General features: G+C 42.7%; 4 protein-coding genes across 5 annotated transcripts in view; 3 read left to right on the forward strand and 1 right to left on the reverse strand.

Moving 5' to 3' along the window:
* The window catches only part of LOC108259405 (zona pellucida sperm-binding protein 3), a 90,917-nt gene that overhangs the window by 39,484 nt on the left and 27,414 nt on the right, over positions 1 to 24,019 (reverse strand). The window lies entirely within an intron of this gene.
* Positions 590 to 2,620, forward strand: LOC108259447 (zona pellucida sperm-binding protein 3). Its single transcript, XM_017458974.3, has 8 exons — positions 590 to 1,235; positions 1,316 to 1,434; positions 1,518 to 1,621; positions 1,691 to 1,871; positions 1,943 to 2,060; positions 2,139 to 2,224; positions 2,297 to 2,388; positions 2,520 to 2,620. The coding sequence occupies exons 1-8, from the start codon at positions 690 to 692 to the stop codon at positions 2,579 to 2,581; spliced, it is 1,308 nt and encodes a 435-aa protein (XP_017314463.1). The 5' UTR covers positions 590 to 689; the 3' UTR covers positions 2,582 to 2,620.
* Positions 4,847 to 6,879, forward strand: LOC108259382 (zona pellucida sperm-binding protein 3). Its single transcript, XM_017458841.2, has 8 exons — positions 4,847 to 5,511; positions 5,589 to 5,707; positions 5,793 to 5,896; positions 5,966 to 6,146; positions 6,216 to 6,333; positions 6,412 to 6,497; positions 6,568 to 6,659; positions 6,784 to 6,879. Exons 1-8 carry the CDS (start codon positions 4,954 to 4,956, stop codon positions 6,843 to 6,845), a joined length of 1,320 nt encoding a protein of 439 aa, XP_017314330.1. The 5' UTR covers positions 4,847 to 4,953; the 3' UTR covers positions 6,846 to 6,879.
* On the forward strand, positions 14,713 to 16,717 carry LOC108259456 (zona pellucida sperm-binding protein 3). The gene is made up of 8 exons (XM_017458978.3): positions 14,713 to 15,336; positions 15,419 to 15,537; positions 15,624 to 15,727; positions 15,797 to 15,977; positions 16,047 to 16,164; positions 16,243 to 16,328; positions 16,401 to 16,492; positions 16,620 to 16,717. Exons 1-8 carry the CDS (start codon positions 14,791 to 14,793, stop codon positions 16,679 to 16,681), a joined length of 1,308 nt encoding a protein of 435 aa, XP_017314467.1. The 5' UTR covers positions 14,713 to 14,790; the 3' UTR covers positions 16,682 to 16,717.

The following is a 24,019-nucleotide window of genomic DNA, read 5'->3' on the forward strand; positions in this document are numbered from 1 at the left end:
CGTTGCCCTGGAAAAGTTTGGGAACCCCTGAACTAACTGAACAGGTAGTTTACATCTTACTTTCTTTTCAGTCCTGTTTATCCCATCAGTGTAGCAGTGGTCCTACTTTAATTAAAGTGCATTGGTTATGATGTTTATGTTGCTCACATATCAATAAATGTCCTGTGGCAACACAAGACATATTTAATGTTATGAACACACTAGTGTATAAAACAGGGGTGTCCAATCTTAACTGGAAAGGACCGGTGTGGGTGCAGGTTTTCATTCCAACCAAGCAGAAGCCACACCCGGGTCTATTGAAAGCCAAGATAAACTGATTAAACAGGTGGAATCAGGTGTGGCTCCTGCTTGGTTGGAATGAAAACGTGCACCCACACCGGCCTTTTGGTGATAAGATTGGACACCCCTGATATAACACATTGTAAGACATGACAACCTGTTGTGCTGTTAACCAAGCTATTGGTCAATTACTGAAGTTATTTCACTAATTGTCCATTTGAGTGGCCAGGTCATGTGACAAAGACAATCTCTTGGTCCAATCACATGCAAGTAGCATTAAAATTCTAATTGTTTGCATCTGTGAGATGGGTCGTTCAACACGTTGAAAAGAGCATCAAGAGTAGCATTACTTGTATGAACAGAAAGTGCTTTGTCCATACTGCTGTGCTTGGAATTGTCTATTAACAAGAATGGCTGTCAACCGAGTCGGGTTTGGTGTGCTGTTGCTATTGGCAGTTGGGTTGTCAGCAGCACAATGGCCAGAATTGACTAATGTTTCTGCTGGATTTCACCCTAACAAGCCAGGTCATTCTTCATTGCAAGTGAGTGCTAGGTTGCCTTCTCAGTGGATGCAAAGTGGTCCCCAGAGTGGAAGTCCTGCTGTAGCCCCACTTGGGCTGCATCTTCAAAATCCTTCAGCTGCTCAAGACCAGCAAGTAATGCAGAGGCCAGTGAAGAAGCTGACTTGGCGTTTTCCAGCAGCACCACAAATCCCAACCCCACCAGCACCAGTGAACTTCATGAGACGGTCTAATGCTGTTCCTACCCAGAGTGTAACAGCAAGGTGCAATGAGACTGCAGTGTATGTAGAGGTGAGAAAAGACCTGTTTGGTACTAGTGCACCCCTCAATATTGCTGCTCTCACACTGGGAGGCTGTGCTGCCAAAGGGGTGGATGTTTCTTCTCAAGTCCTTGTCTATGAATCACCATTGCATGGCTGCAACAGCAAGTTGACTGTAAGTCTTCTTTTGCTAAATACCTTAGTTTTGCTTTAACCTTGCCATCAGATCATTTTACACTTGCATCTTTCATTCAGGTGACTGCAAATGAGCTGGTCTACATCTTCACCCTTGGTATTGCTTCAGTGCCCTTAAGTAGTGCTCCCATTTTAAGAAGTCCTGGTGCTATGGTTTTCATTGAGTGTCACTATCCGAGGTATTGCTCCATTCCAAGGTTTGTTTGGGTTTACTTGGGAAGATGTGATCATTTTTGATGGTCCTCTTTTGATTGCTTTCCAGCTTCCACAATGTGAGTAGCAGTGCTCTACTGCCTGCTTGGATTCCATATGCTTCTGCCCAAGCTGCTGAGGAACATCTTGTTTTCTCCTTGAGGCTCATGATGGGTTTGTATTATGGCTGAACTGTAACTTGCTTGTTTGAGGGTGAGTTACTAATGAATCTTCATCTTGTAGATGACTGGATATCTGAAAGACCGTCCAACTACGTCTTCCAGCTGGGTGAGCTTATAAATATTGAGGCATCGGTGGTGCAGTTCAACCATGTGCCCCTGCGTGTCTTTGTAGACAGCTGTGTGGCCACTGCTGTCCCTGATGTAAATGCACTTCCCAGATATTCCTTCATTGAGAACCATGGGTGAGTGAGGTTCATTGTGTAATCCTTTTGTAAGCTGTCCTGAACATCCCTAACTGTGTAAATCCTTCCAGGTGCTTGATTGATGCCAAGCTTACTCACTCCAGTTCCCGCTTCATGCCCCAAACTCAAGCAGCTAAACTGGGGTTTCAGATGGAGGCTTTCAAGTTTCAGCAAGTGAACAGTAGCTGGGTAGGTGATGACTGTTTGGTCAGTAGTGATGGGCCTGTTTAGCTGTCAGAATTTAACTTGTTCTCCCTTTGTTGCCAGTTCTATATTACATGCATCTTGAAGGCAACAGCAGCATCTGCCCCTGCTGATGCTGAGCACAAGGCTTGTTCCTTCTCAGGCAATAGGTATGTTGTTGTGGCAGTGATGGTACAGTGCAGGTGAGCTGTGACTACGAACACATTACTGTTTCTTCTTAGATGGGCTGCTGCATATGGTGCTGACCAGGTATGCAGTTGTTGCAGCAGCAGCTGTGGTTTGAGGAAGGGCCGTGAACTGTCATCAGAGCAAGGTATTTACATAAACCATGTTGGTGTTTATGTAACTTGTCTCTGCACTCTGAGCTAAATTGCCATTACACAACCTATGCCTGTGGAGGTGGGGCTGTGTAACCTGTTCATGCATGTTACCTTTTATTTGCAGGTTTGCAGTTGCAGAAAGAAGTGAGCCTTGGCCCAATAAGGGTCCTGGAAAATGTCTGGTAGTCTAATGACTTTGTCTAAATAAAAATTTTTCTTAACTTGTATTGCCTCGTTCCTTCTGACACAATTGGGTATGCTCTTGTCTTTAATGGGCAGAATGCAAGCAGGGACTCTGGCAAAACTAATTGATTGCATTACTAAGAGGGCTACCCCAATGAGGACTGAGATTAAGGTGCCATGAAACCATTCTACTTTAGCAGAACATTCCATGTCTGTGATCCATTCACACTTGTGCCTTTACCCAAGAGAAAAGCTTTTAACAAAAGGTTTAAATAAATAAAGATGTTTTCAGGTTGGACTGGGACTGTTGGAGGCCTGAACACCTAATTGGATTGGTTAAGTTGCACATTTTGCCTCTTGGTGTTGTGGAATGACTCGAGCTTGGAACTGTAGTGGTGTTTAAAGTAGTTGTCCCCGATTGAATAGACTTGATGGAATATTGCAGGCTATGTTAGAAGGTGTTGGGGTAGGGGGGTGTGTGTGTGTGGGGGGGTTATTTTATTTTTTTAAATATATACATTTAAAATAAATAAATTGGCAGGAAACACTAACTCGCAACTCAGTGGTGTGGTTGATAAGCCCTACATGACCTATATATAATTAAATGTAATACGATCAGTGAGTCTGTATTGGTTAGTTATTTTTATATATACAGCACAGAAATGATTTTCTTTGCATGTCAGGAAGCTGGGGTCAGAGCACAAGGTCAGCCATGATGGAGCAGCCGTGGAGCAGAGAGGGTTAATGGCCTTGCTCAAGTGCCCAACCTTGGCAGTGCTGGGGCTTGAACCCCTGACCTTCCAATTAGTAACCCATAGCCCTAACTCCCAAGCCACCACTGCTTAAATCCATGAACTTAAGGTGTGACAATCAGCACATGATAGTCTTGAGCAAACTACACTGACTTTAAATCCAGTAATGTATCTTGCTCCAAGAACTACATTGTCATGGTGTCCAAAGATTTGCTTTCCAGGTGGACTAGTAAACTGAAGCACCTGACAGCTTACAGCTATTCATGTTGTAACTGGCATGATCTTGACAAAGATTTACATAGTAAATTAATAGAAGGCATACTGCTATTATATACTTAAAAAAAATTAAATCACCTAATCTTTAAACCAGGCCCATCACATCATCTTTTCCCAAATTAAGCATATGTGGATTTATATAAATATCGAGGCATGGGGACTGCTGCTCAACAATGTGCTCTTGCAGGTCCTTGTAGACAGCTGTGCGGCCACTGCACTGACCTGAATGCAGTCCCCAGATATTGGCCAGCTCCATCAAACCCCTTTAAATGATTCAGAATGCAGCAGCACGCCTCGTCTTCAACCAGACCAAGAGAACCCATGTCACACCCCTCTTCATCTCCCTCCACTGGCTTCCTGTAGCTGCCCGTATCAAATTCAAGGCTTTAATGCTCACCTACAAGACCTTGTCTGGAACAGCACCCTCGTATCTCTCCTGAAGGCTTAGGTTCCCTCATGAAATCTGCGATCAATTAAGGCCTGATGCTTAGTAGTACCTACCTATTCAAGGTCCCTTTCAAGAACCTTTAAACTAACTATTCCTCAGTGGTAGAATGAATTTCCAACCTCAATCCAGACTGCAGAATCTGTCACCATCTTCAAGAAACAGCTAAAGACCCACCTCTTCCGTGAACACCTAACCAACCCCTTAAAAAAACAAAAACAAAAAAAACACACCTCTACTCTGCGCACTTTGCTTCTTCTGGAACTCAATTAATGGAGCTTGTATAGTAGCACTACTTGTATTGTTCTCTGCTTGATATATTGCTTTGTTTGTATTATCCCATTTGTAAATGGCTTTGGATAAAAGCATCTGCTAAATGAATAAATGTAAATGTAGATTGTACAGATCCACTAACATGAACCAGTCTTGTGGCTTATCACAGACAATAAGTCTTCTGTCATAGGTATTCTTTAAAACAAGAACAGTTAGCAACAACTGGTTTCTGTTACTCCTTTCTGATTCATTGGCTTACAGAAATGGCCCCACTTAAATTAAACTGCCTTTATGTTTGTTTTGCAGCTCACAATAAACATCCTGTGGCAACACAAGACATTTCAGTTTTTTATATTTCTTTTTTCACGTTCTCAATCAAGAACTAAAATTACATTTCAGTTCTATGTATGGCAAATCGCTTAGCTAGGTCATGTGACCTAGACAATTAAGTGCTTGGTCCAATCAAATGCAAGTGAAATTCTAATTGCTGTCATCTGTTAGGCAGGCCAATTAGTAACTCAACAGGCTCAGAAGAACATCATGATGTTTAGAAATGCTTGAATATCTGTCTGCATAAATAGGAGGTGCTCTCGTAGTACTGCTGTGTTTGTACTTGTCTGTTAACAGCAATGGGTTTCAGCCAAGTGGGATTTGTGGTGCTGTTACTATTGGCAGTTGGGTTTTCAGCAGCACAACGGCCAGGATTGAAGGATGTTCCTGCTGGATTTCACCCTAACAAGCCAGGTCACCCTTCACTGCAAATGAGTGCTGGGTTGCCTTCTCAGTGGATACACAGTGGTCCCCAAAGTGGAAGTCCTGCTATAGCCCCACTTGGGCTGCATCTTCAAAATCCTTCAGATGCTCAAGGCCAGCCAGTGAAGAAACTGACTTGGCGTTTTCCAGCAGCACCACAAATCCCAACCCCACCAGCAGCACCACAAATCCCAACCCCACCAACACCAGTGCACTTAGCAACACCGTCTGAAGTTGCTCCTATCCAGGGTGTAACAGCAAGGTGCAATGAGACTGCAGTGTATGTAGAGGTGAGAAAAGACCTGCTTAGTACCAGTGCACCCCTCAATATTGCTGCTCTTACACTGGGAGGTTGTGCTGCCAAAGGGGTGGATGTTTCTTCTCAAGTCCTTGTCTATGAATCCCCATTGCATGGCTGCAACAGCAAGTTGACTGTAAGTCTTCTATTGTTAAATGCCCCTAGTTGTGCCTCACAATCAGACATCACTTTATACTTGCGTCTCTCATTCAGGTGACTACAAATGAGCTGGTCTATATCTTCAACCTTAGTACTGCTTCGGCTCCTTTAAGTAGTAGTCCCATTCTAAGAAGTGCTGCTGTTAAGATTCTCATTGAGTGTCACTATCTGAGGTATTGCTCCATTCAAAGAAATCTGTTTGGGTTTACTTGGGAGGCTGTGCTTATTTGTGATGGTCCTGTTTTGAATGCTTTCCAGATTCCACAATGTGAGTAGCAGTGCTGTCCTGCCTGCTTGGATTCCATATGCTTCTGCCCAAGCTGCTGAGGAACATCTTGTTTTCTCCTTGAGGCTCATGATGGGTTTGTATCATGGTTAAATTGTAGCTTGCTTGTTTAAGGATGGGTTACTAATGAAGGTTCATCTTGTAGATGACTGGATATCTGAAAGACCTTCTGACTACTACTACCACCTGGGTGAGCTTATAAATATTGAGGCATCGGTGGTGCAGTTCAACCATGTGCCCCTGCGTGTCTTTGTAGACAGCTGTGTGGCCACTGCTGTCCCTGATATAAATGCAGTCCCCAGATATTCCTTCATTGAGAACCATGGGTGAGTGAGGCTTGCTTGTAATCCTTTGTAACCTGTCCTGAACATTCCTAACTGTGTAAATCCTTCCAGGTGCTTGGTGGATGCCAAGCTTACGCAGTCCAGTTCCCTCTTCATGCCCCAAACTCAAGCAGCTAAACTGGGGTTTCAGATGGAGGCTTTCAAGTTTCAGCACGTGAACAGTAGCTGGGTAGGTGATGACTGTTTGGTCAGGGGTGATGGGCCTGTTAAGCCATCAGGATGTAACTTGTTCTTCCTCTGTTGCCAGGTCTACATTGCATGCATCTTGAAGGCGACAGTAGCATCTGCCCCTGCTGATGCTGAGCACAAGGCTTGTTCCTTCTCAGGCAATAGGTATGTTGCTGTGGCAGTGTTGGTACAGTGCAGGTGTGCTGTGACTACTAATGTACTACTTTGTTTCTAGATGGACTGCTGCATATGGTGCTGACCAGGTATGCAGTTGTTGCAGCAGCAGCTGTGGTTTGAGGAAGGGACGTGATCTGTCATCAGGGCAAGGTATTTGGGAGAACCATGTTGCTCATGTAATTTCTTTGTGCTCTATGACCAGAATTGCCACTACACAACCCCTGATTCTGTTGTGGCTTTGTAACCTGTTCATGCACTCTACCTTTATTTGCAGGCTTGCAGCTGGAGAAAGAAGTGAGCCTTGGCCCAATCATGGTTCTGGAAAATGTTTGGTAGTCTAATGACTGTCTAAATAAAATTTTGAAACTTGTATGTCTTGTGATGCCTCGTTACTTCTGACCTACAATTGGGTATGCTCTTGTCTTGTAATGAGCAACAGGGACTCTGGCAAAACTAATTGACCACATAACTAAGTGGGTTAACCAGAAGGTGGTTGACATCAAGGTGCCATACAAACATTCCTTTTTACAGAACACTCCATGTCTGTGTTCCCTACAGATTTGTGACTTTACCCAAGAGAAATGCTATTAACAAAAGGCTTAAATAAACCAAGATGTCTTCAGCCTAGACTGGAACTGTTGGAATCCTCAACACCTAATTGGAAGGCTAAGGTACTCCTTCTGGCTCTTGGTGTTGTGGAGTGACTCAAGCTTGGCAATGAATTGGTGCTTAAAGCAGTTGTCCATAGTTGAATAGACTTAAAGGAATACTACATGCTATGTTGGAAGGGGTGTTTATTTATTTTTTTTGTTCCTAAATCCTACTTTCAACTCCCTGCACAGGGGCTCCCAATCAGTTTAAAAGGGACCTATATGTAGTAGATGTTCAGCACAAATGCCTCAGAGCACACTCATTCTTCTATCCTGCATTCATCCTTCTGTAATAAAACTTGTCACCTCAGAGGGCGAGTCTGTGTGTTGTCTAATTTCCATGACACTTTACACCAGGCTCATCACATCAGCTTTACAGCTATATATTAACTTTCCACCATTATGTTTTCCCAAATTAAGCATATGTGGATTTATATAAATACAGAGGCATCGGTACTGCTGTTCAACAATGTGCCCCTGCGGGTCCTTGTAGACAGATGTGTGGCCACTGCTGTCCCTGACATAAATGCAGTCCCCAGATATTCCTTTATTTTGTACTATGGGTGAGGGGATCTTTGGGCCTTTGTAAGCTGGCCAGCAAAACTCTAACTGCAATTATAGCATCCAGTTTCCACTTCATAACTCAAACAGCTAAGCAGGGGTTTCAGATGGAAGCATTCAGGTTTCGGCAAGGGAATGGTAGCTTGGTAAGTAATGACTGCTTACAGTGTAACTGGCACATTTAACTGTCAATGTGACTTGGACTCTCTTGCCAGGTCTATGTTACATGCATCGCGAAGCTAACGGCAGCGTCTGACCATCCTGATGCTGATCAAAAGTCTTGCTCATTCTCTGGCAATAGGTATGTTCCTGTGACCCTAAAATGGTACAGTGCTGATGAGCTGTGACTACTAAAGCATTATAATCTCTTCCAAGATGGGCTGCTGTAAATGGCACTTATTATTCATTTTTTTATTTAATTTGTTTTCATTTGTTTATTTAAGTCATATTTTTTAAATAACAGCAAGTTATTTAAGTCATATTGTTTTCAGTGCCCCTATGGTTGCGATGCATTGGTGCCATTTTATATACTTTGGACCGTTGTTTTTACTTCTGTGTTCCACCTGGAATAGCCTGCAGCATGCAACGGGGAATCAACACCTCGGTCCGGCTGCGCATGTGGATTGTACGACTTTGTGTTCAGAGTGCGCTTCAGTGTATCAATGCCTTGGCCCGTCTGTGAGTGTGCACGTAATGAGCTCTTATTGTCTAGCCAAAGACTCTTACAAACTCTGTTGAGATGCTGGATCGCTACGTCCTAAACCATATGTCCATCGGGGTTTGAGGTGCAGTTTTGCTGTCTCATCCTCTTCTAACATCTTTGTCCCTACCTTTAGACATAAGACCAACAAACTGTTTTATACTGGTGCTGATCACAGTTATTTAATATCAGTTCCCCCTGTGGAGATTAAACCACTGTCGTCTCCGCTTCAGAGCCTGGCTTATGCTGCATTATTCAATCCGCGGTCCGTGTATAACAAGGTGATGCTTTTATCGGATTTTCTTACAGATAAAAAGCTGAACTTGTTGTTTTTAACCAAAACCTGGCATAAAGAAAAGGATGAGCTCCTGTTTAACCAGATCACTCCAGCGGACTTTGGAGTATTAGATCTCCCGAGGTTATCTGGCAGAGGTGGAGGCATTATTGTGGTTTACAATCTGAAGTTCACTATAAGCTCCGTGTCCGTTCCCCAGTTTTCATCATTTGAAGGCCTGGTCTTGAGTATTTCTGCTCCTTTATCTACCATCATTGCTACAGTCTATAATCCACCTAAGGCTAAGAGACATGCAGCTTTTATGTCAGAGTTTGCTGACTTCCTGTCAATGTTGAGTATGAAGTTCCACAGAATTCTAGTTGTGGGACACTTTAACATTCATGTGGACCAGAGTGACTCTGGACTACGGGCTAAGGAATTTCTGTCGCTACTTGATTGTTTTAACTTCCCACAGTTTGTAACTGACCCAACTCATAACAAATGCCATTCCCTGGATCTTGTAATTGCAAACAGCTTGTTTGCATCGCAGTTTTCATTTGTGGACATTGGACTGTCAGATCATTCAGCTGTCTGGAACTGCGTCATTCAAGTGAGACTACCATCTGAACAGTAAACTTCCACAAGTGGAAGTCTATTGATCAGACAGTTTTCTCCAATTCTGTTGTTTCCACCTTAAGCGATCTGAATCCCTCATTGCTGGAGGAGAAAGTTCTACAGTTAAAGTCTGCTCTTGCTACCAGTCTTGACACTTTTGCTCCACTAAGGTCACGTAAGGTTACATTCGCCCGCACTGCTCCCTGGTATAATGACAATTTGCACAAAAGAAAGGCTGCTTGTCGGAAAATGGTGCGTAAATGGCACCTTACTGCCTTGAATGTCTACTATCAAGCCTGGAAGGATCTTCCACGCTGTAAGGTGATTACAGGTTAATTGAGACTGAAAGATCATCTTATTTCTCTCAGGCTATTTTAAACAATCAAAGAAATCCCAAACACTTTCCAAACCATAAACAGATTTCTTCAAGTTAATGCTGTTACCAGCTTGCCTGTTTCTCAGCAGCTATGTAATAATTTTCTTCAGTTTTTTTATTCTAAGATTGATAATGTTCGCAAACAAATTTCTGTTACACTTGGCTCTTCACTCCTTCATCCATCTGGGTTTGCTGGTGTTTCTTTCTCTCATTTCTCACTGCGTGATTCTGAGGCTCTCGCAAAGGAGGTATCCAGCATGAAATCAATCATCTGCTTGCTTTATCCAATTCCTACAAGCCTATTTAAATTGCGCTTCGATTTTTGGTACCCTAATATCCTCAGTATTATAAATGATTCATTGGAGACTGGGGTTGTTCCAGCAGTATTAAAGACTGCTGCGGTTACACCTGTGCCAAAGAAAGAAAATGCTTCCCTGGATGATTTTAACAATTTTTGTCCCATTTCAAATCTTCCGTTTTTGGCAAAAATACTTGAGCGTTTTGTTGCCTCCCAATTGTGCAATCATCTTACAATTAATAACCTCCTTGAACCCCTTCAGTCAGGTTTTCGTAAATTTCACAGTACAGAAACGGCGTTGGTCAAAGTTACCAATGACTTGTTGATGGCCTCTGATTCTGGAGTAACTTCCATTCTCATTCTTCTTGATCTTAGAGCCACCTTCGATACTGTTGATCATGGTCTTTTACTTACGCACCTTGAAAGTGTTTTTGGTGTGTCTGGGACAGTTTTAAACTGGTTTAAATCCTATTTTAGTGACCGTTCCCAGTTTATTTCTATTGGTGGTTACAGGTCTGACACTAGCTCTGTGGTGTTCCTCAGGGATCAGTTTTAGGCCCTTTACTTTTCAATATTTGTCTATCTCCATTTGGGCATTTGCTGCGATCGCTCGGCCTCCGTTATCACTTTTATGCTGACGATACCCAAATCTACATTCACTCAAAATCTGGTGAAAACCTTGATGTTTGCTTTCTTTCTGACTGTATTTCTGAGATAAAAACATGGATCAGTAATAATTTTCTGTGCCTGAATAGCGGTAAAACCGAAGTTATACTTATAGGTTCCTGTCAGAAAATTCTCAAAGCTGGTCCACTGTCTCTGTTTGTTGATGGCTCTGTTCTAGAGACTCAAAGTTAAAGGATGAACCTAGGAGTAATTTTTTATACCAGCCTCACATTTGACTCTTTTGTTCAGAGCACTGCTAAAGCATCCATTTTTCACCTCATAATTATAGCAAGACTGCGACCTATGCTAAACTTCTCTGTAGTTGAAAAACTGATTAACTCATTCGTTGTCACTCGGATAGATTACTTTAATGCCCTTTTAGCCGGAGTTTCTAAATCCACAATCAATAAACTCCAATATGTTTTGCCAGGATCCTGACTGGGACCAGGAAATTCAATCATATTACTCCTGTTTTGGAGTTCTTGCACTGGCTCCCAGTCAGGTTTCGTGTCAATTTTTACATTATGATGCTGACATACAAGGCATTAAATGGCTTGGCTCCTCATTACTTATCTGATTTAATAATTCCTTACACCCTAAATCGCAGACTGCGCTCTTCACAGTGTAATGGTACTTTGGTACTTGGTACTTTTAAAGGCACTCTATAAAATAAAGTTTATTATTATTATTATTATTATTATTATTATTATTATTATTATTATTATTATGATGATGATGATGATGATGGTGCTGACCAGGTGTGCAGCTGTTGCAACAGCCACTGCAGCTTATGGAAGGGACGAGATCAAAAGTATAGTGAAAACGTTCATCTGGCAATCCTTATGCTGTCTTTAAGGCAAAGTTGCAGCTTTTAACTTGTAATTCCCCATCTACAACTGGTAAAAGCCACTAAAAACACCCCCTCAACTTAAAATTTGAACTGTGTAGTCTTCTCAGCTACTTCTCAAGGAAGTTCCTTCCCTGTTTAGAGTGACATCAAATCAACATGGCCTCTCACACTGAACAGCATAAAGTACAGCTTCTATACTTTCAAATTAGTTTATAGCAGTAATGTCTTGAGATCAATTAATACCGACACAGTACTTGGTTAAAGCTATAAAGCTAATCGTACTAATCTCAGTCTTGAAAAGGTAATCCCCAATGTTGGTGTTACAGCTAATGTTAGCTAGTTAGCTTGATCCCAATGCTGCTTATTGTTGTCCCCTGACTAGCTTCTTGCTAAGACTACTTGCTATGGCCTGCTGTTGTTGCTATACTGCAATTTCAGTCCAAATGTTGCAAGAATGTTCACTGTAGTAGAACAGTACTAGCAGTCACTCAGGCACACAAGTGGCTTTTTAGGAGCTACATGCTTTTGTGTTGGGGTCCATGGTGTATTTGTCTACCAACTCCCATGAGGTGGGACATGATGTTATTGCAACTTGCAAAGTACCACTTACAAGGTACCATGAATCCAGCATTAATATGAACCCTAGGGATCCAGTGGCTTGTGTAATGCTCGACTTGTTCCAACACATGACTTGGTTCATGAAGGCTTTGAATGGATGAGGTGTTTTGAGTCCTCTGGAGTCTGGGATTTGGAATTATTTGTTTCTGTAACATCTAATTCCAGGAGACTTCATGGTTTTCTTTAAAGCCTTTTTGTATTCTACCAAACGCTTTTCTCTTCCAGGGTACCAGTTGGAAACGCAAGTAGCCCTTGGTCCGATCATGGTTGAGGAAAATGTTTGAGTTGTTTTTGAAATAAAATGTTGTTACACAACTTGTATCTGCAGTTGTGAATTAAATTGAGACTATTTTGCATAGCTTTGTGACAGTCAATTGTTAAAAGTGCTAAATGCATAAAATTGAATTGAATAAATAAGCAGGTGTACAGGTGTTCTTATTAAAGTGAACAGTGAATGTATATATAGATATACATCTACATGTATATCAATCCTCATATAGATGAGGCTGGGTAGCTCATTTGGTTAGTGCAGGATGTTAATAATGCTAAGATTGCTGGTTCGATTCCTATAGATGCTTTGGCCTTCCATCTAAATCTCAGAGCTGATTCAATTTTCAATCTCTCAGACAGATCCTTCATGGTATTGTGGAGGGGAGGTATTTCTGAAACTCAGCAATTCACAACTAGCATTCTGCAGGGGTCAGTTCTGGGTCCACTGCTCTTTTCTATCTACACTACATCTCTGGGGCAGGTGATTGAGTCTCATGGCTTCTCATACCATTGCTATGCTGATGAGACCCAGCTCTATTTGTCCTTCCAGCCTGACGATCCATCCGTCTCTGCACGAATCTCCGCTTGCCTGTCGGACATCTCGGTCTGGATGAGGGAACACCACCTTAAGCTCAACCTGGCAAAATCTGAGCTTCTCGTCATACCAGCCTGTCCCTCAATCAACCACCACCTCACTTTCCAGCTTGGCTCAACCACACTCAAGCCAACCAGGATGGCCAGGAACCTTGGGGTGATTCTTGATGACAGCTTGACCTTTACAGACCACGTCTCAACAACTGCACGGTCCTGTAGGTTCATCCTGTACAACATCAAGAAAATCAGACTCTACCTCAATGAACAGACTACACAGATACTAGTCCAGTCTCTTGTTATATCAAAACTGGACTACTGCAACTCACTACTCTCGGGCCTCCCGGCCAGCTCCATCAAACCCCTTTAAATGATTCAGAATGCAGCAGCACGCCTCGTCTTCAATCAGACCAAGAGAACCCATGTCACACCCCTCTTCATCTCCCTCCACTGGCTTCCTGTAGCTGCCAGCATCAAATTCAAGGCCTTGATGTTCACCTACAAGACCTTGTCTGGAACAGCACCCTCGTACCTCAACTCTCTCCTGAAGGCTTAGGTTCCTTCATGCAATCTGCGATCAATCAACAAGCGACGCTTAGTAGTACCTACTCAGCGTGGTTAAAGGTCTCTTCAAGAACCTTTAAACTAAGTGTTCCTCAGTGGTAGAATGAATTTCCAACCTCAATCCAGACTGCAGAATCTGTCACCATCTTCAAGAAACAGCTAAAGACCCACCTCTTCCGTGAACACCTAACCAACCCCTTAAAAAAAAAAAAAAAAGTTACTCTGGCACTTACACCTCTATTCTGTGCACTTTGCTTCTGGAACTCAATTAATGGATCTTGTATGGTAGCACTACTTGCATTGTTCTTTGCTTGATATATCACTTTGATTGTATTTTCTCATTTGTAAATCACTTTAGATAAAAGTATCTACTAAATGAATAAATGTAAATGTAAATGTAGATTGTACAGATCCACTAACATGAACCAGTCTTGTGGCTTATCACAGACAATAAGTCTTCTGTCATAGGTATTCTTTAAAACAAGAACAGTTAGCAACATCTGGTTTCTGTTACTCCTTTCTGATTCATTGGCTTACAGAAATTGCCCCACTTAAATTAAGCTGCCTTTATGTTTGTTTTGTAGCTCACAATAAATGTAGACTCTCTTGCCAGGTCTACATTACTACATGCATTGAGAAGGCAAGGCAATGTATGCCCCTCCTGATGCTGAGCACAAGGCTTGCTCATTCTCTGGCAATAGGTATGTTCCTGTGACCCTAAAATGGTACAGTGCTGATGAGCTGTGATTACTTTATGACATTATGATCTCTTCCCAGATGGGCTGCTGCATATGGCTTTTATTATAATTTTTTTTTTGTTTTGTTAGATTTCATTTGTTTATTTAAGCCATATTGTTTTAAATATGAGCGGCCCCACTTTAATTAAGCTTCCTTTATGTTTGTTTTGCAGCTCACAATAAATGTCCTGTGGCAACACAAGACATTTCAGTTTTTTATATTTCTATTTTCACGTCCTCAATCAAGGACTAAAATTACATTTCAGTTCTATGTTTGGCAAATTGCTTAGCTAGGTCATGTGACCTAGACAATTAAGAGCATTAAGCACTTGGTCCAATCAAATGCAAGGGGCAGTAAAATTCTAATTGCTGTCATCTGTTAGGCAGCCCAATTAGTAACTCAACAGGCTCAGAAGAAAATCAGGATGTTTAGAAACGCTTGAATACCTGTCTGCATAAATAGGAGGTGATCTCAGTGTACTGGTATATTTTCAGGTGTCTGTTAACAGCAATGGGTTTCAACCAAGTGGGATTTGCGGTGCTGTTGCTATTGGCAGTTGGGTTTTCAGCAGCACAACGGCCAGAATTGAGGAATGTTCTTGCTGGATTTCACCCTAACAAGCCAGGTCACCCTTCACTGCAAATGAGTGTTGGATTGCCTTCTCAGTGGGCACAAAGTGGAAGTCCTGCTGTAGCCCCACTTGGGCTGCATCTTCAAAATCCTTCAGATGCTCAAGCCCAGCCAGTGAAGAAATTGACTTGGCGTTTTCCAGCAGCACCACAAATCCCAACCCCACCAGCAGCACCACAAATCCCAACCTCACCAACACCAGTGCACTTGGCAACACCATCTGAAGTTGCTCCTACCCAGGGTGTAACAGCAAGGTGCAATGAGACTGCAGTGTATGTAGAGGTGAGAAAAGACCTGCTTAGTACCAGTGCACCCCTCAATATTGCTGCTCTCACACTGGGTGGCTGTGCTGCCAAAGGGGTGGATGTTTCTTCTCAAGTCCTTGTCTATGAATCCCCATTGCATGGCTGCAACAGCACGTTGACCGTGAGTCTTTTACTGCTAAATAACTTTGTTGTGATTTAAGCTCACTATCGGACCTCAACTTACGTTTACATCTCTCATTCAGGTGACTACAAATGAGCTAGTCTACATCTTCAACCTTAGTACTGCTTCAGCTCCTTTAAGTAGTAGTCCCGTTCTAAGAAGTACTGCTGTTAAGATTCTCATTGAGTGTCACTATCTGAGGTATTGCTCCATTCCAAAAAATCTGTTTGGGATTACTTGGGAAGATGTGCTGATTTTGTGAGGGTCCTGTTTTGAATGCTTTCCAGATTCCACAATGTGAGTAGCAGTGTTCTCCTGCCTGCTTGGATTCCATATGCTTCTGCCCAAGCTGCTGAGGAACATCTTGTTTTCTCCTTGAGGCTCATGATGGGTTTGTATTATGGTTAAATTGTAGCTTGCTTGTTTAAGGATGAGTTACTAATGAAGCTGCTTCTCGTAGATGACTGGATATCTGAAAGACCTTCTGACTACTATTACCACCTGGGTGAGCTTATAAATATTGAAGCATCGGTGGTGCAGTTCAACCATGTGCCCCTGGGTGTCTTTGTAGACAGCTGTGTGGCCACTGCTGTCCCTGATATAAATGCAGTCCCCAGATATTCCTTCATTGAGAACCATGGGTGAGTGAGGTTTATTTGTAATCCTTTGTAAGCTGTCCTGAACATTCCTAACTGTGTAAATCCTTCCAGGTGCTTGGTGGATGCCAAGCTTACACATTCCAGTTCCCGCTTCATGCCCCAAACTCAAGCAGCTAAACTTGGGTTTCAGATGGAGGCATTTAAGTTTCAGCAAGTGACCAGTAGCTGGGTAGGTGATGACTTTTTGGGCAGGGGTCATGTGCATGTTTAGCTGTCAGGATGTAACCTGTTCTCCCTTTGTTGTTAGGTCTACATTGCATGCATCTTGAAGGCAACAGCAGCATCTGCCCCTGCTGATGCTGAGCACAAGGCTTGTTCCTTCTTAGGCAATAGGTATGTTGCTTTGGCAGTGATGGTACAGTGCAGGTGAGCTGTGACTACTCGCATACTACTGTTTGTTTCTAGATGGACTGCTGCATATGGTGCTGACCAGGTATGCAGTTGTTGCAGCAGCAGCTGTGGTTTGAGGAAGGGACGTGATCTGTCATCAGGACAAGGTATTTGGGAGAACCATGTTGCTCATGTAATTTGTCTTTGTGCTCTATGGCCAGAATTGCCACTACACAACCCCTGATTCTGTTGTAGCTTTGTAACCTGTTCATGCATTTTATCCTTCATTTGCAGGCTTGCAGCTGGAGAAAGAAGTGAGCCTTGGCCCAATCATGGTTCTGGAAAATGTCTGGTAGTCTAATGACTGTCTAAATAAAATTTTATAACCTGCATGTCTTGTGATGCCTAGTAATTGTAACGCACAACTGGGTATACTCTTGTCAGTGTGTAAACCGGGGCTCTGGCAAACCTAACTGACCACATAACTAAGAGGGCTAGCCAGAAGATGGCTGACATTTAAGGTACCACAAACATTCCTTTTTACCAGAACATTCCATGCCTGTGGTCCCTACAGATTTGTGCCTCTACCCAAGAGAGAAGCTACTAACAAAAGGCTTAAATAAACCAAGGTGTCTTCAGGACTCCAACAGTCCCAGTCTAGGCTGATCACCTACTTGGAAGGCTAAGGTACTCCTTATGGCTCTTGCTGTTGTGGAGTAACTCAAGCTTGGCAATGAATTGGTGCTAAAAGCAGTTGTCCACAGTTGAATAGACTTGAAGGAATATTACATGCTATGCTGGAAGGTTTTTATTAATTTTTTTTTAGTTCTAAATCCAGCTTTCAACTCCCTGCATTGGGGCTCCCTATCAGTTTAAAAGGATCTTGGTATTTCTTGCAAGCTTCTAAATGATGCAAACTACACATTTTAAATCCAGTAATGTCTTGCTCCAAGAACCTCCTTTTCATGGTGGTAAAATATTTGCTTTCCAGGTGGACTGGTAAACTGAAGCAGCTTACAGCTATTCATGTTGTAACTTGCGTGATCTTGACTGTTATGTAGCACTTAATAGAAAGTGTTACTGCTGTTACATACTCTCCTATTTTTTGTCACCTAATCTTTTGTGAGGGGAAATTATTTTGGTTTTGTTCATGATCATCTGAGGATCAGTTCATGTCACTTAGATTAGTACAGAACGTTTATCTGCTTACAGAGATAAACATGTTTTTCTGTTAAGGGTTTTGACCCTGAAACAAAGCCTTTTTGAACTGCCTCAAACTGCTCCTTATCAGTACATAGAAATGTATCCTGCCCTGTGCTTCATATATGTAGTAGATGTTCAGCAGAAGCACCTCGGAGTGTTCTCATTTTATCTTGTATTCATCCTTCTGTAATAAACCATTTCACCTCAGAGGACGAGTCTGCGAGTGTTTTAATTTCCACAACAATTTTGGTGTCCTTGGGTGGACTGTGTGGGTCTTTCAGCTTTTCTGGACAACAAGCAAACTGGAGGATGCTCAAAGTTTCACCCTGATATCATTCGCAGGCACTTTGCCTTTTGTTGTGCAGAGCGAAAGACCAGTGTAGCCTCAGCACTGACTTGTAGGAATGATCAAGAAACAGAATTAAGATAAATTAGAATTTTATAAAGTCATTGTGTATTGCTGTCTGTGTGGAAGGGAGTCAATGATATAAGAAATGCATGTATTCCATTGAGCGATTTCTTATAAGCAGTTTTGGGAGCTTCTCCTCTGCCATGGCAGAGATATTGGTGTTTATTTGATCACAGCTTCAAAACTAAGGTTTGTGTGTGTGTGTGTGTGTGTGTGTGTGTGTAAAATATATAGAGAGAGAACTGTAAAAATCTTTGCTAATGGAAAGAGTCAGTTTCAAGCATCAATAGGTAGAGAGTACTTATTAGAAGCGCAAGAGGCGCAGTATTTTTATGACAGTTTATCAAGTGGCATGCCCCATTGACTCATTCCATCATGTCAGTGGTACATATGTTTGGAAATTTTAATGCACAAGTAAATTTTGCTGAGAAAAACGGGGAGTGAAACTAAGTCCTACCAAATTGCTGTATGTGGACTTGCCCTCACAGGAAATTTTTTTCCTTCGATGTCTTATGTTTTCATTTTCTGAATGCATATGAGTTGACAAAACTACATGTCTAGGATTCAGTCATATATTTTATATTTCTCTGTACCTGATTACTGTGAACTTCATTCTCTTGTATAATTAGGGTTTAATCACACAAGGTTGTTATATACTACAGATCCTTTCACAACCAGAATATTGAGACAAGCAATTCAGACAGGGCACAGGTTGTTCATATGTTGGTCCTAATATCACATTTATGCGTGTGAACCATGGGGAAGGATGTTTGAACCAATATGATGTATGGGTTAAAGAATGTGGTTTCCCAGAAGAAGGTAGTTTTAGTTTCAGGCAGTTAGAACAGTTAAAAATCAATTTGGAAACAAAGGAGAGAGAGAGATTCCTAAAAGTAACAAAGAAGCACAGTTTTTAGCAGACTGGAAGGCATTTGGGGAAATGGTAGGGTGAGGCACAAAAAAGATAGAAAAATGTCAGGCAGGGCCCTCATCTGTTTCTCATTGTGCTAAGTTACAGAAAGCCGATCCTGACCCGGACTCCGCCCCTCCACAGCGAACACACCCAACAGCAGAAGTGGGTCGCTCGGCACCATCATCCGATCCACATTTCTATTCAGACCTCACTGTGCTGGAAGCTCCACCTGATTACCCAGAAAATGAAACGCAGGACTTCTCACCACTGGGCACAAGATCAAGACTTAAGTTCAGGGAGACAAAACAACCATCTAAAGCACATGCCCACACCTCCCCAATAAAGCCAGACGCACAGGGATCTGTATATGACGTAATAACAGCACCTATGGTGGAAGTGGCAGGGCCTGATGGGGCAATGCTCATCCACCCGCCCTGGACAATGGCAGACTGGACCCAGGATGGCAAGGCAGCCTACACAGGTGTGATTGCAGCTCTCCAACAACGACTAATTGAAGCCTTTGCTGTGTGAATGGACATGACAAAAATAGCAAAGTGCAAGCAGCAAGATTCAGAAACTGTCTCCCAGGATCTGTCTCATCTCACTGAAGTCCATGATGCAAATTAAGGGATGTAAGCACTGGCAGATGGACAAGCAGCCAAAGTCACGGCATGTATCTCAGAAACAGCTTCATGAATGGTATAAAACCAAAGATCGCTACTCTCGTAAAATGTCAACGCATCACCTGGGACAGTGGAAATCTGACTCTGGTAGAACGATATCCACGTGGAGAAGCTCCGACGAGAGGCAAAGGATAGAAAGATGGAGAAGACAGGAAGAGACCTTCTCACAGCCTCTCTCACCATGATGCAAGCCATCAGCACACAACCACAGCAAATGGAAGGCAGAGGAAAAGGCCCAGGGTGGAGAGAAAAACCAAAAGTATGTGGATGAGGAAGGCCAGGTGGCAACCCCCATAGATACAACTCCACATGTTTTATCTGTGGAAAAGTGGACATTTTGCATGAGACTGTCCAGAGCAGAACGAAGAGGAGGCCAACTGAGGGGAGGAGGAAAGGAAGGGTGAGGCACCTGGGAACAGAAGAGGTGACATCAGACACCCAAACTGTGAGTTAGCTCATAAAGAGCAGGCATATACACATACATGTACACCCAACACAGGTCAGACTAATAATTTCCAAATGCCTAAAGCAGTTATAGCCCTTAACCTTTTAAGTATAATGCCCCTCCCTTTATAAAACTGCCATGTATGCCTCTTGTAATCAGTGGACAAAATGTCACTTTTTGGTAGATTTAGGAGCAACATATTCAGTAATAAAACACTGTGAATTAAAAGAAGCCGCTAAGATTAGTTCACGATCACTGCGCTCCAACGGTGTAACAGGACATTCAGTATTGGAACGGTTTTCTGAGCCACTAGCCTGTGAATGAGAAGGTGGGAAAAGAGTAACCCACCAATTCCTAATTTTGTCTTCATGTCCAGTCAATCTACTGGGCAGGGACTTTATTTGTGTTTTACATTTAAATTTGATCTCCTCACTTCAGGGAGTAACAGAAACTGATGACTCATCTTTTGGAACTCTGTCTGTTAAAGAAACAGTGCTCTGTGTTTATCAATGGTCCATGCATAACAAGCCTAGAGCCTGTGCTCGCCTGATGGCATCAGCATATGATAAAATGAAGGACAACTAAGTTGATTTTATGCTGCCCTCTACCCTCCATTGCACAGCGTAAGTGCATGAAGGAAGAGACTTTAATTTTGAGAAGGAATGGTTTACAGATGTCCCAGAGGGCAAAGAGGTGTTCCTGAAGGCACTATATTGGGGTGACACATTTTGTGCATATTCAGTCAAATTAAGCAGCATGCAGTTCCATGTGTTCTCTGTCCCAGAATAAGCACCTCATGCCTCATTAGCCAAAGTAAAGAACAAATAGTAGAAAGACGTGGGACTGTGGGTCAGATTATATGATAGTCTGAAAATTACAGATTGGGAACAGAAACCCACCTCCAACATATGGTACAGCCTGATGCTGGGAGTTTATAAAAAATTCTTTCAGGAAATGTGCAAGGTTAACCAGGATGTAATATGTCATGACAAGGGAATGTTTCTGAACCTTGAGACAAGCCCTACTCCCGTAGAGATACACCAACAATTGAAGAAGGTGCCTCTCGGGCTGTGGGCCCAAGGGAAACATGACGTAGGCCTGATAAGGAGTGCACCACCAGTCGTGATCACGCCCAAATCTGACTTTAGGCCCAGACAATCTCAATACCCTCTTAAATCAGAAGATATTGATGGAATTAGGCCAGTATTTAATTAACTACTAAAAGCAGGGGTCATTGTTCCCTGCCTATATTCTCCAGTGAGCACTCCAATATTTCCAGTAAGAAAAGCAAGAAAACCCCCACAACCTGATGAATGGTGATTTGTACAAGATTTTCAAGCGGTTAATGCAGCAGTAAAACAGAGAGCTCCAGACGTGCCAAATTCTTACACTATATTAAGCCAGGTTCCAGCAAATAGCGAATGGTTTTCAGTCGTAGATTTAGCTAATGCGTTTTTTTTTTCTTCAGTATACCTCTTGATAAAGACAGTCAGTTTTGGTTTAGATTCATATTTGACGGACGTCCTTACACTTTCACTCACTTGTTAGGGGTATTGTGAGTCATCAATGATTCACAACCAAATGCTAAAGGATAGATTTGCACCTCTAACGCTTTCTCCAGGGCAAAGTGTGAAACTGACACCATTATATTGTTGCAGCATCTCGCTAAGGAGGGACACAAAGCCAGTCTCTCAAAATTAGTTTGTGCAGCAAGAAGTGAGAGTCTTGGGTCATGACATTTCTGCAAAGGGAAAGAAACTCAGCTGAAAGAGTATCTGCAATCCAGAAGATTCCCAAACCTTTGACGAGGAAACACGTTCTCTCTATCCTAGGTATGTGTTCGTATTGCAGAACTTTCATTCTAAACTATTCCATTCTAGGAGCACCGCTTAGAGAGATGGCATATGCGACAGGTTGGACAGCTCATTCTCAGGTAAGTTGGATCCTGTCCCTGCTTAGTTTCCCCCATGTATACATGCAGTAGCAGCAGCTGAGAAAGCTGTGGTGGCATCCAGAGACCTGGTAACCTACGAGAATTGAACCTCTTGGTTCCACATCATGTGTCATTAATTGTACTTAAACAGAAAACTTCACACCTGTCCACCCAGCAGTGGCTGCGCTATAACACTATACTACTAGATATGTGAAATGTAACTATAAAACGATATACTATCCTTAACCCTGCTATTCTTCTTCCAACAGAGGGAGACGGGGAGCCAAATGATTGTGTTGCACTAACTAACAAACTCTGCTCCCCTAGAGTCAACCTGAAGAATATTCCATTGGAAAATCCAGATCTAATCCCTTTCGTGGATGGCTCACCTTTACGCAATCCAGAGACAGGTAAAAATCGAGAGGGCTATATAGTAACCGCACACGAGACGTTCGTGTCAGGAAGTCTCCTCTCATACCTCTCAGCGCAAGCGGCTGAACTATACGCACTTTTAGAGGCCTGTAAGTATGCTAAAGCGCAAACAGTAACTATACACAGAGAGTAGATATGCCTTTGGGGTAGTGCATGATTTTGGGACAATTTGGAAACACAGAAATTTCCAGACGAGTTCAGGAACACACATAGCCCACCATAAACTAGTCGCTGAGCTGCGCGGCGCAGTCCTACTCCCTAAAGCTATTGCAGTATGTAAATGTGATACACACACTAACAAATCAGATCCTGTTTTCCTAGGAAACACTCTAGTATATAGTGCAACAAAGCAAGCAACTGCATCCATGGTCCCAAAACTCAAAAGAAAATAATCACTTCTTCTTTACAGCTTTCAGACCTCCAAGCATGAGCTACGGCAGAGGAAAAGGCTTTATGGCATAAAGCGGGTTGTTCCATCATTAACGGTGTGTGGTGAGGCCCACAAGGCCTCCCTTGCCTCCTTAAATACATGTTCCCATATTATGCAAAGTTGACGCATAGTCATGTGTCAAAAGGGGGAATGATAGTAGCAGTAACCAAGCATTGGTTCATAAAGGGCTTCTCTAATTACTCTAAAAATTATTCTAAAAATTTTGTTTACAGTGGTTGCGCAACTCATAACGTGGGTCGGGATTTGAAGGTAGGTAAGGCCGCACACCCAATTCCAGACAAACCTACTTCTCTAAATGGGTGGAAGCATTCCCTATGTCCAAACAGGACTCCGACATCATAGCAAAGGCATTGCTTAGAGAAGTAATTCCTAGGTGGGGAATTCCCACAAAAAATCTCCAGTGAAAATGGCACACCTTTTGTGAGCTTGCCCTCGAACAGGTGGGTGAATATTTGGGTTACTGTGCAACCCTGTCCTCTGCTCTGCACTCTATCCACAAGCAGGTAAAGGCAGCACTTCCAGCCCCAGCCACGTGTCCGCTGCATGATCTGAAGTCTGAAGAGTGGGTCATGATCAAGGATTTCCACAGAACCAGGTGGAACAAGCTAAGGTGGTCAGGACCTTTCCAGGTCCTCTTTGTCACTCATTCAGCAGTGAAAGTCAGCCAACGAGCCACGTGGATGCACAGCAGCCACTGTAGGAGAGTGCCAGGGCCGAGCAATGAGCCTGAGAAGACGGGACTTTGACAGGAGGAGTAGAAAGTGATTCTCTATCAAGAGGCGTCTAGTAGGACCGACACTCACGAGCGACAATGTGCATATACACACCCACACACATGAGACACTGCACTCAAACATACATTCTCACACCAGTTCCTCATGGTTACACAACATAAGAAACCAAGTAGCATCTAATAGCCTGCGAAATGATGGACACATAGATTTTGGAGAAAATGTTGACGACAGGGACACTGTACTCTTAGGAGGACTGAACTTCATTAGTGCGTACTATATAGCCACGTGACGGACAGAGATTAGACTGTGTGACTTTGCTACCTCAACTCTTATGCCCCAAAGCTCCCTGACCACAGACTACTATTGCAGACTAGACACAAATCAGAAATAAACTCACAAATCACTGGGACTGTTCCTGACAACACTGGGGGTCTGGGGAATAGACCCTTAAGCTGGAAAGATAAACCAAAGCCAGATATGAGAGTTTATTT

This window comes from Ictalurus punctatus, chromosome 2 (assembly GCF_001660625.3).
Source record: "Ictalurus punctatus breed USDA103 chromosome 2, Coco_2.0, whole genome shotgun sequence".
Classification (NCBI taxonomy): domain Eukaryota; kingdom Metazoa; phylum Chordata; class Actinopteri; order Siluriformes; family Ictaluridae; genus Ictalurus; species Ictalurus punctatus.